Here is a 14,237-nt window from a genome sequence, read left to right on the forward strand (position 1 = left end):
CAGATGTTCGACCCCACCCTTCCCCAGTGAATCCAGGCCCACTTGCCTCTAGGCCACTCTTTACTGAACTTAGAAAGTAAATCAATCAAGTGGTCTGTCTACCACTTTAAAACAATTTATTGTGTTACTGTACCTAAACCAACTAATTACACATTCCCTTCTACCAGTATCTCTTTCTATTGATCTCTCTGTGCTTCTACTGTACAGTATACCGTATGTGTTGAATTGTGCCTGAGCTTCTATCTATGCTCTATTATGCCTGTACCTCTATCTGTAACCCTGTGTGCCTCTTTGTGCCTTTACTTGTACCCTTTTCTGCCTCTCTGTACCCCGTTTTTCTTCTCTGTACCCCCTGTACTGTTCCTATGCTCTCTACTGCCTCTCTGTTCCCCCTTCATCTCTATGCCCCTTCTGCCTCTATCTGTACCCCCTATCTGTGCCATCTAGTCTTTATTTCTCCCCCTCTGTGTTCTCTCCCAGTCACTGTGTCACACCTTCTCTCTGTGCTCTCTCCCAGGTACTGTGTCATCACCCCTCTGGTTCTCTTCCAGACACTGTATCATCCCCCCCCCCCCCCCGCCCCGTGTTCTCTCCCAGCCACTGTCACCTCCCTGTGTCTCTGTGATCTCTCCCAGCCATTGTGTTACATTCTCCACCGGATTCCCTAGTGACTGTTGAATGAAGCTTCCCCATACAACTGTTCTGCTTACATGGTTGGCCTGCCTCTCAGAAACTGGCACAGCGAAGAAGTAATTCCATTAGTCAACCTTTCCAGTGCCCGGCAAATTTCTTCTCAGTCTGATGCTTTTGGCGCCTGTACCTCCCATTCTGCCCATACACTCTCACTGAGCCCGCTTACACTCAGTTTGCCACTGGTGCTGCAACTCCTGTGGTGTTATCACATTACAGACACCAGGCAGACCATTAGAACCCACCGCTTGGTCTGCATTGTGGATAATCCAGGTATGGGTATGCACTTGGACCTGGCTGCTGTTCAATGTGTGACTGGCTCCAGGAGCTGGGTATCATGGGATGGAGACTGTGGGCAAGAGGTGAGCACGAAGTACAGCACACTCTGGGCACACTGTGCACTCTGAGAGCTTGGCTGCAGTACTTGGTTCCTCCTTCCCGACTGCTGTGTGAAGTTGATCCAGACAACTGGCTGCGGCTGCTGTTCATTGTGTGCCCAGCTCCAGGAGCTGGGCACTAGACGATAGAGACTGTGGGCAGCAGGTTGGCACAGGGGGCAGCAGACTCTAGGCACAGAGTAAGAGGAAATGAGGACACAGTGGAGAGGGATCTGAAGTTATCCTAATTCTGCACAAGCTGCCATGTAAAAGGCAGCTTGTGATCAGATGTGGGTGTCAACACACACCTGACGAAGTCTAACGATGGTTGGGTGTGGCCTGTGGACTGAAGCTGACAGACGTTTTAGTCTGTGTCTGTGGAGAGCGGAGCTCTGAGGCCGGGAAACGCTTTAACACACTGCAGACAAGCATTCTGCAAGCGAGAGACCTGGAACCGGAGCTGCCGCTGCTACCAGCCATACAGCGTTTACACTGTGAGCCAGCCGGAGGTATCGCAGGAGCAGCGCGAGGCTGATTATTTCTTTCTTAGATGTATGTGAACCTTTTACTTTGTCATTAAATCATTGATACTTTTATATTCACCTGGTGCGCCGCTCACTTTCTGTCTTTTACATGTGTCCGATGAACCTGTGGTAAGGTTCAAACCAGAGGAGGCAGCACTAAACATCTATATTAAGGACAGAGAACTTGCTTTGGAAGCTATAATAAGGACCTGAGTGGTCTCTGTGCAACATATATATATATATATATATATACACATACATACATACACACATATATATATATATATATACACATACACACACACATATATATATATATATATATATATATATACACATACATACATATAAATATATATCGACGCAAACACTCCGGCACTCCTGCTGCTATGTCTGCAAGCCTGCAGATACAATTACTTGCTTGTGTGCACTCCTCTGGGACTTTACCCATTAAATAGGTAGTGGTGATAGGAGGCACTCCAAGACTTTTTCCCGGGTGAAAAAAAAAAAAAGATTTTAAACCTACCGGTAAATCTTTTTCTCCTAATCCGTAGAGAATGCTGGGGACTCCGTAAGGACCATGGGGTATAGACGGGCTCCGCAGGAGACATGGGCACTATAAAAAACTTTAGAATGGGTGTGCACTGGCTCCTCCATCTATGCCCCTTAGAGAAACTGTGCCCAGAGGAGACAAACAGTACGAGGAAAGGATTTTGTTAATCTAAGGGCAAGATTCATACCAGCCCACACCATCCACACCGTATAACATGGAATATACAAACCTGTTAACAGTATGAAACAAAACAGCATCAGCCCGAGACTGATCAAAACTGTAACATAACCCTTATGTAAGCAAAAACTATATACAAGTCTTGCAGAATTTAGTCCGCACTGGGACGGGCGCCCAGCATCCTCTACGGACTGAGAGAAAAAGATTTACCGGTAGGTTTAAAATCGTATTTTCTCTTACGTCCTAGAGGATGCTGGGGACTCCGTAAGGACCATGGGGACTATACCAAAGCTCCAAACCGGGCGGGAGAGTGCGGATGACTCTGCAGCACCGATTGAGCAAACATGAGGTCCTCATTAGCCAGGGTATCAAACTTGTAGAATTTTGCAAAAGTGTTTGAACCCAACCAAGTCGCCGCTCGGCAAAGCTGTAATGCCGAGACGCCTCGGGCAGCCGCCCAAGAAGAGCCCACCTTCCTAGTGGAATGGGCCTTTACCGAATTCGGTAACAGCAATTCAGCCGTAGAATGAGCCTGCTGAATTGTGTTACACATCCAGCGAGCAATAGTCTGCTTAGAAGCAGTAGCGCCAATCTTGTTGGCTGCATACAGGACAAACAAGAGCCTCTGTTTTCCTAACCAGAGACGTCCTGGCTACATACATTTTTAAGGCCCTGACTACATCAAGGGACGTGCAATCCTCCAAGTCCCCTGTAGCCACAGGCACCACAATAGGCTGGTTCATATGAAAAGATGAAACCACCTTTGGAAAAAATTGAGAACGAGTCCTCAATTCTGTTCTATCCACATGGAAAATCAGATAGGGGCTTTTGTGAGACAAAGCCGCCAATTCGGATACCCTCCTTGCAGACGCCAAGGCCAACAACATAGCCACCTTCCAAGTGAGAAATTTTAATTCCACTGTTTGAAGAAGTTCAAACCAGTGAGACTTTAGGAACTGTAACACCACGTTAAGGTCCCATGGCGCCACTGGAGGCACAAAAGGAGGCTGTATGTGCAGCACTCCCTTTACGAAAGTCTGGACTTCTGGGAGAGAAGCCAATTCCTTTTGAAAGAAAATTGATAGGGCCGAAATCTGTACCTTAATGGAGCCTAATTTCAGGCCCATATCCACTCCTGTCTGCAGAAAGTGGAGAAGACGGCCCAGATGGAAATCTTACGTAGGAGCATTCTTGGCCTCACACCAAGATACATACTTTCTCCAGATATGGTGAAAATGTTTCGCCGTCACCTCCTTCCTAGGCCTCATCAGAGTAGGGATGACTTCTTCCAGAATGCCTTTTCCAGCTAGGATTCGGCGTTCAACCACCATGCCGTCAAATGTAACCGCGGTAAGTCTTGGAACACGCAGGGCCCCTGTTGCAACAGGTCCTCTCTGAGAGGAAGAGGCCATGGATCTCCTGTGAGCATTTCCTGAAGATCTGAATACCAGGCCCTTCGAGGCCAATCCGGAACAATGAGTATTGTCCGCACTCTTTTTCGTCTTATGATTCTCAATATCTCTGAGATGAGTGGAAGAGGAGGAAACACATAGACCGGCCGAAACACCCACGGTGTCACCAGGGCGTCTACCGCTACTGCCTAAGGGCCCCTTGACCTGGCACAATACCTCCAAAGCTTCTTGTTGAGGCGTGATGCCATCATGTCTATTTGAGGAAGTCCCCAACGACTTGTTATCTCTGCAAAAACTTCTTGATGAAGTCCCCACTCTCCTGGATGGAGATCGTGTCTGCTGAGGAAGTCTGCTTCCCAGTTTCCACTCCCGGAATGAAGACTGCAGTCAAAGCGCTTACATGATTTTCCACTCATCGAAGAATCCTGGTGGCTTCCGCCATTGCCACTCTGCTCCTTGTTCCGCCCTGTCGGTTTACATGAGCCACGGCTGTGACATTGTCTGACTGAATCAGAACCGGTAGGTCGTGAAGAAAATTCTCCGCTTGATGCAGGCTGTTGTATATGTCCCTCAATTCCAGTACGTTGATGTGAAGACAAGCCTCCTGGCTTGACCATAGACCTTGAAAGTTTATTCCTTGTGTGACTGCTCCCCATCCTTGGAGGCTCGCGTTCGTGGTCACCAGAACCCAGTCCTGAATGCCGAACCTGCGACCCTCTAGAAGGTGAGCACTCTGCAGCCACCACAGGAGAGACACCCTGGCCCTGGGGGACCGGCTGATTTTCTGATGAATATGAAGATGAGACCCTGACCACTTGTCCAGAAGATCCCACTGAAAAGTCCTCGCATGAAACCTGCCGAAGGGGATGGCCTCGTAGGACGCCACCATTTTCCCCAGCACTCAAGTGCATTGATGGACTGACACCCTTTTCGGTTTCAACAGGTCTCTGACCAAGTTCTGGAGTTCCTGGGCTTTTTCAATTGGGAGAAAAACCCTCTTTTGTTCCGTGTCCAGAATCATGCCTAAGAACGATAGCCAAGTTGTTGGCACCAACTGTGACTTTGGTAGATTCAGAATCCAGCCGTGTTGCTGCGGTACTCTCAGGGAGAGCGTCACGCTTTCCAACAACTGACCTCTTGATCTCGCCCTTATCAGGAGATCATCCAAGTACGGGATAATTGTGACTCCCTGCCTGCGCAGGAGTACCATCATTTCCGCCATTAACTTGGTGAAAATCCTCGGGCCGTGGAAAGCCCAAATGGAAATGTCTGAAACTGGTAATGGCAGTCCTGTACAGCGAATCTCAAGTACGCCTGATGAGGGGGATATATGGGGACATGAAGGTACGCGTCCTTAATGTCCAGTGACACCATAAAATCCCCCCCCTCCAGGCTGGAAATAACTGCCCGGAGCGATTCCATCTTGAATGTGAACTTTTTCAAGTACTGGTTCAGGGATTTTAAATTTAGAATGGGTCTGACCGAGCCATCCGGTTTCGGGACCACAAATAGGGTTGAATAGTACCCCTTCCCCTGAAGACCTAGGGGAACCTCGACCGCCACTCGTTGTTGACATAGTTTTTGAATTGCAGCTAAAACTATCTCCCTCTCTGGGGGAGAAGCCGGTAGAGCCGAATTGAAAAATCGTCGAGGAGGCATGTCTTCGAACTCTAGCTTGTAGCCTTGGGATACAATTTCCATTGCCCAAGGATCCACGTCCGACTGAACCCAGACCTGGCTGAAGAGTTGAAGACGTGCCCCCACCGGCGCAGACTCCCTCAGTGGAGCCCCAGCGTCATGCGGTGGATTTGGCAGAAGCCGGGGAGGACTTCTGCTCCTGGGAACTAGCCGTAGCAGGCTGCTTTTTCCCTCTTCCCTTACCTCTGGCGAGGAAGGAAGAGCCCCGACCTCTTCTGGACTTATGCGACCGAAAGGACTGCATCTGATATTGTGGTGTTTTCTTTCGCTGTGGGGAAACATAAGGTAAAAAGGTAGATTTGCCCGCAGTAGCTGTGGAAACCAGGTCCGCGAGACCTTCCCCAAATAAATCCTCACCTTTGTAAGGCAAAACTTCCATATGCTTCTTTGAGTCGGCATCACCCGACCATTGATGGATCCACAGGGCTCGCCTAGCAGAAATCGCCATGGCGTTGGCTCTCGAACCTAGCAGACCAACGTCTCTCTGAGCATCTCTCATATATAAGACTGCGTCTTTAATGTGACCTAAGGTCAATAGAATGGTATCCCTATCCAGGGTATCAATGTCAGCTGACAAGGTATCCGTCCAAGCCGCAACAGCGCTACAAACCCAAGCCGACGCTATTGCCGGCCTGAGCAAGGTCCCCGTATGTGTATAAATACATTTGAAGGTAGTTTCCTGTCTGCGATCAGCAGGATCCTTGAGGGCGGCCGTGTCTGGAGAAGGCAGCGCCACCTTTTTGGACAAGGCATTAACGCCTTGCCCACCCTGGGTGAGGATTCCTACCGTACCCTGTCCTGTGTCGGGAAAGGATACGCCATAAGAATTCTCTTGGGAATCTGCAGTTTCTTGTCTGGAGTTTCCCAAGCCTTTTCAAATAACGCGTTCAGTTCATGAGATGGGGGAAAGGTTACCTCAGGTTTCTTTTCCTTAAACATGTGTACCCTCTTGTCAGGGACAGAGGGGTCATCAGTGATATGCAAAACATCCTTTATTGTAATAATCATATAATGAATACTTTGGCCACCCTTGGGTGTAACCTCGCATCATCGTAGTCGACACTGGAATCAGAATCCGTGTCGGTATCAGTGTCTGCTACTTGGGACAGGGGATGTTTCTGAGACCCTGAAGGGCCCTGTGACACAGCCAAAGCCATGGATTAACTCCCTGTTCTATCCCTGGACTCTGCTTTGTTCAATCTCTGATGTAATAAAGACACATTTGCATATAAAACATTCAGCATATCCATCCAATCATGTGTTGGTGTCGCTGACGGAGACACCACAATCATCTGCTCCACCTCCTCCTTAGAAGAGCCTTCCGCTTCAGACACGCCAACACACGCGTACCGACACCCCCACACACTCAGGGATATATCTATATGGAGACAATTCCCCAATATGGTCCTTTGGAGAGACAGAGAGAGAGTATGCCAGCACACACTCAGCGCCAACCACACTGGCAACCAATTCCCAGACAAAAAAACAGCGCTTTTATATAAATATACACTCACTGCGCCAATAAAAAGTGCCCACCCCCCGCTTTTTTGCCCTCTGTCACCGTGTTCAGCAGGGGAGAGTCCGGGGAGCCAGCTTCTCTGCAGTGTGCTGTGGAGAAAATGGCGCTGGTTAGTGCTGGAAGATCAAGCTCCGCCCCCTCAGTGGCGGGCTTCGGACCCGCTCAATTTTTCATACTGGCGGGGGATTTTACAATATAGTGCCTCCGCAGCCCCTATATCATCATTAGCCAGTCCCAAGAGGTTTAAAATTGCTGCCCAGGGCGCCCCCCCTGCGCCCTGCACCCATCAGTGTCCGCCGTGTGTGTTGTGTGTGGGAGCAATGGCTACCTCAGAGAAGATCCGAAGTCTTCAGCCGCCTTTGAATTCTTCTTTCTTCTTATACTCATCCGGCTTCTATCTTCCGGCTCTGTGAGGAGGACGGCGGCGCGGCTCCGGGACGAACGGCGAGGGTGAGACCTGCGTTCCGACCCTCTGGAGCTAATGGTGTCCAGTAGCCTAAGAAGCAGAGCCTATCACTGAAGTAGGTCTGCTTCTCTCCCCTCAGTCCCACGATGCAGGGAGCCTGTTGCCAGCAGTGCTCCCTGAAAATAAAAAACCTAACAAAATTATTTTTTCAGAGAAACTCAGAAGAGCTCCCCTGTAGTGCACCCAATCTCCTCTGGGCACAGGATCTAACTGAGGTCTGGAGGAGGGACGTAGAGGGAGGAGCCAGTGCACACCCATTCTAAAGTTCTTTATAGTGCCCTTGTCTCCTGCGGAGCCCGTCTATACCCCATGGTCCTTACGGAGTCCCCAGCATCCTCTAGGACGTAAAAGAAATGGTGTTTATTAGATCAACGTTTCAGGGTATGTGACCCCATCATCTGACGTCAGCGCCGAAACCTGAAGTAGCTACGCGGATGCCGAGGGGATGAGCTGGAGCCTGGAGGGAGAGTCCTAAGGAGATGTAAGTATAAATATTTGCACCATGTTCCTTATTGTTTATTCTGATGATGGTGTCACGTACCCCGAATTGTTGATCTAATAAACACCATTTTTTTCACTTGGAAAAAAGTCTTGGAGTGCCGCCTATCATCACTACTATACTATATATATATATATATATATATATATATATATATATATATATGTATGTATGTAGTGGCATGGACAGCATGATTCCACATGAGGTTAATGTGGAATAGGGGGCTTTTGCAGGAATAAAACAGCAGCAACAGGTCTGATGGAATCCAGTCTGGGTTTTAGCAGAGTCTGTAGTAAGGTGCATCACCTAGTCTGCTGTCTTTAAAAATGTGTTTAGTTCAGTAGGTCATTGCTCCTGATGCCAGCAAGTGGCCAGGTCATAGCTTGGGGGGGGAGGGGCAAGGGGTGGATCTGGGGTTACATTAGGAGCTATCTGGAATATGCACCGTTTGTGATTACCGGAATTTGAAATGTTATACTGCTATCTTAAGAACTGCCTGTAAAAACTGACCTGCAAAACCTGCATGTGAAGCTGTATCCAGCCTGAGGTGGAAATAAAATAATGTGTTGGATTATACTCCGTCTATCTGATTCCTGTCATATATATATATATATATATATATATATATATACACACACACACATACACACACTATATATATATATATATATATATTTGAAAATATTTTTCCATGTTGATTCCTTGTTAAATAATTACAAATAACATGTAATTTACTGAAGTGATAAAATGGAATTTGGAACGTGTTTTTCTTCTACCTCACCTAATAAGAGGTGTAACATAAGACATTTGTGTGCAGCGACAGCTGTGGCAATGTGCAACATCATTTTCTTGAAGTAAAATTCCACAATTAATCTTCTCTTGTATTTCCAATTAACCAAATTGCTAACCTTGTTGTAGAAAGGAGAAAGTAAAAATGCAATTGTGTTATCGCTTCCGGCAGCCCAAGTGGAAAAAAAACCTGGGATAATTAAGTTAATGGGCTACAAAAGATAATTCTTTTTAGTGTACCAGTCATTGTTGTCAATTTTTGTACAACGTTAATGCTCACAGAGAAATATTCCTAATGAGAGGTGAAAGTCAATTGGTCAGTAGCAGGGTGTCCAATCCCGGGTTCGGGAACAGCGGGATCCCGGGATTTAGGCAAAAAAATGTATGCGATTCAATCCCGGGATTGGAAGCTCCAATCCCGGGGATTGAGTGATCAGCGTTGAGCGTCGTAAGGAGTAAGGACGCTCAGACGCTATTCGGCTCCCTCCTCCCAGCTCCCCCTGCGCAAGCTGCAGCGTGACCTCTAACTCTGAGGCCACGCTGCGCAGTCCCTCAGCCCATCAGCCGCCGCTGCAGCCCGGAAAGCTGTCCGTTACCAGCCGCGAAGGTGGATGAAGTGTCCCGTCCCCCCCCTTCCCCCCGCCCCAGCAATTAGGTGAGTTAGTAACATAGTAATATAGTAACTAAGGTTGCAAAAAGACAATTGTCCATCGAGTTCAACCTGTTTGTCGTCTCCTATGCAGTTAGATAAGCTATGTGTGCTATGAGTGTGGGTGGGAAGAGGCGGGCGGTGCGAGGCGGAGCAGGGCGGGAATGGGCGGACTCAAAGTAAAAAAGCCAATCCTGGCTGTCCCGGGATTGACTATTTTTCAATCCCGATACCTGGGATTGAAAAAATGGCCATGAGATTGGCCATTCTACTCAGTAGCAATAGTACTAGGGTGGTCATTCAGAGTTGTTCGCTCATTGCCGAATTTCGATATGCTGCGATTTGTTGCAAATTGCGCATGCACAAGGTACGTAGGGCGCATGCGCTTAGTTATTTAACTAAAAGCTTAGTAGATTTGCTGTGGATCCTGCGGCGCTTTTCAGTCGCACTGTTGATCGGTGAATGATTGATCGGTGAATGATTGACAGGAAAGGGGCATTTCTGGGTGGTAACTGAGCGTTTTCTGGGAGTGTGCTAAAAAAACGCAGGCTTGTCAGGGAAAACTGCGGGAGTGTCTGGAAAAACGGGGGAGTGGCTGGACGAACGCAGGGCGTGTTTGTGACATCAAACCAGAAACTAAACGGTCCGAGCTGATCGCAATCTGTGAGTAGGTCTGGAGCTACTCAGAAACTGCAAGGAATTATTTAGTAGCAGTTCTGCTAATCTTTCGTTCGCTATTCTGCTAAACTAAGAGACACTCCCAGAGGGCGGCGGCCTAGCGTGCAAACAACTCGGAATGAGGGCCTATGTTACATAATAAAAAAATGCAGCTTATTAAAAAGGCCAAGGCAATTGAAGCAATAATAGGACTACTGTAGCAGTATTTGATAAACAGTTTACATCACAATAGTACTCTCTATTGTTCTGGTTACAAGGCAAGCAAATCCTTTCCTCATATTATTGCTATTATTATTATTATTATTATTATTATTATTATTAATTCCTACTGTAACTGACATTTTTCAAGCACAGTCTATAAAATGACAGTAAGGAGCTGACTGGGTGGAACTTTAACTCTCTCTCTCTTTTATCAGCTGGAGATGCCTCCCAGCCAGGTGTGCCATCCCCCCTGGGGAGGTCTCTATTGCTGCAAAAGCAGGAGTGTATGAGCAGACTCTACGGTGAGTCCCCCACTAATATAGGACAGCGGGAGCACCAATTAAGATCGCTGGTCCACTGATTCTGTACCCTATCTGGGGAAATATATATACGCTGTTGTCTGCTTTATACCAAAAAGACTGGAGCTAAAATACATCTGGGAGGTCGAGCATGAGCCATATCAACACATTGTATTGTCATATAGAAAAACATATATTGGTGAGAAGATTAAACATATTAGAGTCCCTTGGGAAGTATAAACTTCTTTATTGATGTTTTAAAATAACTTTTATGTTGATATTGATATATTACATGTAATAAAATATGATTGTTTATTCTATTTTGGGCTGTCTTGGTATTATATAAAGTTACTTTATATTCTTCAAGTATAGTATCCTGTTATCCTGCACTGCAAGCCAAGCATTTCACGCGTAACGCCTGGTCTCTGTCTCACCCACTAGGGTGTAATAAGCTAGCTACTAAGGGTGATTCAGACCTGATCGCACAGGTGGCCATCAGGTAGTAATTGTGCATGCGTATGCACCGCTATGCACACACGTGTCGGACAGCAACAAAGGGCATCGTCAGTCAGCGATGGGATGGTGCGAAAAATCTGATCACACGGGCGTTCTCAAGGTGATTGACAGGAGGAAGCTGTTTGTGGGTGGTAACTGACCGTTTACTGGGAGTGTCCGTAAAAATGCAGGTGCGTCTGAGCATTTTCAGGGAGGTTGTTTGACATCAGCTCCGGCCCCGATCAGCCTGTTCTGACTGCACTGTAGGAGTAATTGCTGGGCTGCGCAGAGACAGCGCAAAGTGGATTTTTGCAGCTCTGTGTACACACAGAATCGCACACTTGCATGGCGAATTTACACTCTCCTGGAGACGGTGACTATATGAACGCAGGACAGCAGAGTTTGCAGCCCAGCGATCAGTCTGAATCAGCCCCATTGTTTCATTCTACTTGTGCAATACTGTTTTTAAAATATACACTTACGAGGGTAATCCAAAATAACTCATGACATACAGTAGTGAGTCTAACAAGTACATTGGCATATCTAAAACAAAGTTGTAAATGTCATGCAGGTTAAATAACTGATCCGCGATTCCCTGTTCAACCTATCGGCAAACATCAATAATTGATGATCCATTTGGGGAATCAGCAAAAAAACAGCATATTAAAAATCCCCAACTCATCGATCCCAATCATGTTTTGAACGGAATCAGCAAATTGAGGATTTCCAACATGTTGGATTTTCCCGATTCACAGACGAGGCATTGGCAGAACAGTGATTTTCCCTCGATACTTGCCAGATATATGGACCTATTACTCATTCAGCAGAAGCATATAAAAGAAAAGCTACAATTTTCCTGCTTTGTTTTGCCTAATAAAGAGGAGCAAGCTTGCGTACTACAGTATGTTACAGCAGAGCACAATTTACAGAGCAAGGGCCACAATATAAGAATATGATTATGATTGCAATCACAATATGATTGCACCTTAGAACACTTAATAATAATCTTATTTTCAGTGTGGCACTGTGTTTCAGAATTATGAATAGGGACATGTGGCTGGAAACTTACTGTCTCCCACACATCACAGGCTATTACATTTGACCCATAATCCTTGAGGAAGCATGTTTCATGGCAACAAACCACTAGCTCTGTAAACATAGGCCAATGCACTAGGCCAACTGCTGTTGCATGCAGGAACCTAAACATTGTTTCTTATTTACTGCGTATTATTTCTATATAATGACTATGGAAAGAATGTTTTGACTTACATTTATATCTTCCAAATCTAAGAAGTTTAATATGACTCCATTTCGCTTCCAGATAATGGGAGGATGTAGCGTTCCATGAATTGCACATGTTAGCACAGTACTTAGTCCTACAGTTACAGTTGTCATACTGACTTCCTTATCCTGATCAAGAGTGAGCTCGACAACGTCTGAAAAAGAAAACAGAAGGGAAGAAATGTAAAAAGATGGAATTCTAAAATGGGTTATCATTAACGGGATTAATGGAGTTGTGTTCACAGTTTTCAATATTTCTCTACTCAGTGGGATTATACTCTATATACTTGTACTGTACTATTGAATTCAGGGGTGCAATTATAATGAGGCAGCTGTCTCCATTAATCAGCAAATTATGGGGGCAGACTAATTAAAACACAATATAGTAGATTTAAGGGGGTACACACTAGGTGATTTCAGCCTAAAACATAAACGATAATGACATAAATGTTGTTATTGTTTATTTTTAGGTTGAAATCGTCCGGTGTGTATGGTGGTAATATTGGTGACCGATGGACGATGCGTGCTCCCGCACGCCGTTCAGCGATCACCAATATTGAGCTGACATGCAGCTGAACCCGTCAATATCGGGCTGAGCTGCATGTTCGGGAATGATGATAACGTTCAGTGTGTGTATGCACTATATCACTGAACGCTATATCATTCAACGATATAGTCGTCCATCACCGGCAATCAGGAATCACCTAGTGCAGAAGTTCTCAAACGCAGTCCTCAAGGCACCCTAACGATCCAGGTTTTAAGGATATTCAAACTTGACCACAGGTGACTTAATTAGTACCTGATTCAATTTGCTTTAACCATCTGTCCTGAGCCATGGTTATACTTAAAACCTTGACCATTGGGGTGCCTTGAGGACCGCGTTTGAGAACCTCTGGCCTAGTGTGTACCCATCTTTACAGTAATAATGCTTATAAGTTACAGAATATTTGTTTTCATGTGTACGCAGCTCATGTACAAATATTTATGGTACAACATGTGTAATGGATGAGAACAGTTATATTTCAGTTATGACCTCAGGCAAGAGAATGACTAGGAATGGCATGAATTAACATCAAAACTACAGTATAGCATTTACTTTTGCAGGTCAGCAGCAGCTAATAGATATGGGCAGATTTGCACTACTGCTCTATGCGACTTGGCAACACTGATTATTTGACAAAACGGAGCCCTTTCTTGGAAGGAAGAAAACTAAAAAGCATGTAAAATTCTATGAATAAATACAATGACAGCTAGATACTGTGTATGTATATATATATATATATATATATATATATATATATATATATTATACACACAAAAATAAATGTTTTATCTGTTTCATGGGATCCATCTGGTTACAGGAATTCAGCCATTTCTGTATTTAAAGCAAATAGATATTATAATAACAGAGACAGAATTGCGCTGCTTCAATGACATGTAAATTCACACTTTTACATCTGCTTAACATATTTCTTTTTCATCTTTAATCCTGTCTAGGGGTTTATTTTCTGCTAAATGAATGTTCGGCTGCCTCCTCACTGTTTTATATAATCACATCTTGCAAGGTGTTACATGTGGTGGTGATTTATCACAGGAATCTTCTTCCTAGTGTCATACGCACACTGCCAATGGCAATCATAATTTAACAATAAGACATCTATAATTGAGGTCATTTGAGAAAGCGAGTAAAATGAGTACATACAGATATAACCACATGGAATCTAAATGCTCTAGAACTAATGTACTCTGCAGAGACACTTTACACTATGATTCTCAAACCTACATTTTTTGTGACTTCTGTTATTTTAGATCTAAGCATTTCTACTGGTTGTATTCAATAGCTATGAATATTTTAAATTACATAAATCCCTGTATTACAGTGTTAAATAATCCAGATAATGTATCAGTTTGTCTATTGTAGTGATGTGCA

General features: G+C 45.3%; 1 protein-coding gene across 2 annotated transcripts in view; it reads right to left on the minus strand.

The window, feature by feature from the left end:
• The window catches only part of FSTL4 (follistatin like 4), a 759,591-nt gene that overhangs the window by 297,953 nt on the left and 447,401 nt on the right, over window positions 1–14,237 (minus strand). For both annotated transcript variants that reach the window (XM_063928295.1, XM_063928296.1), the window contains exon 3: window positions 12,296–12,462. In XM_063928295.1, coding sequence (XP_063784365.1) covers window positions 12,296–12,462 — 167 coding nt within the window. The remainder of the gene's footprint in view (window positions 1–12,295; window positions 12,463–14,237) is intronic.

The sequence above is a fragment of the Pseudophryne corroboree genome, chromosome 6, assembly GCF_028390025.1.
Source record: "Pseudophryne corroboree isolate aPseCor3 chromosome 6, aPseCor3.hap2, whole genome shotgun sequence".
Classification (NCBI taxonomy): Eukaryota; Metazoa; Chordata; class Amphibia; order Anura; family Myobatrachidae; genus Pseudophryne; species Pseudophryne corroboree.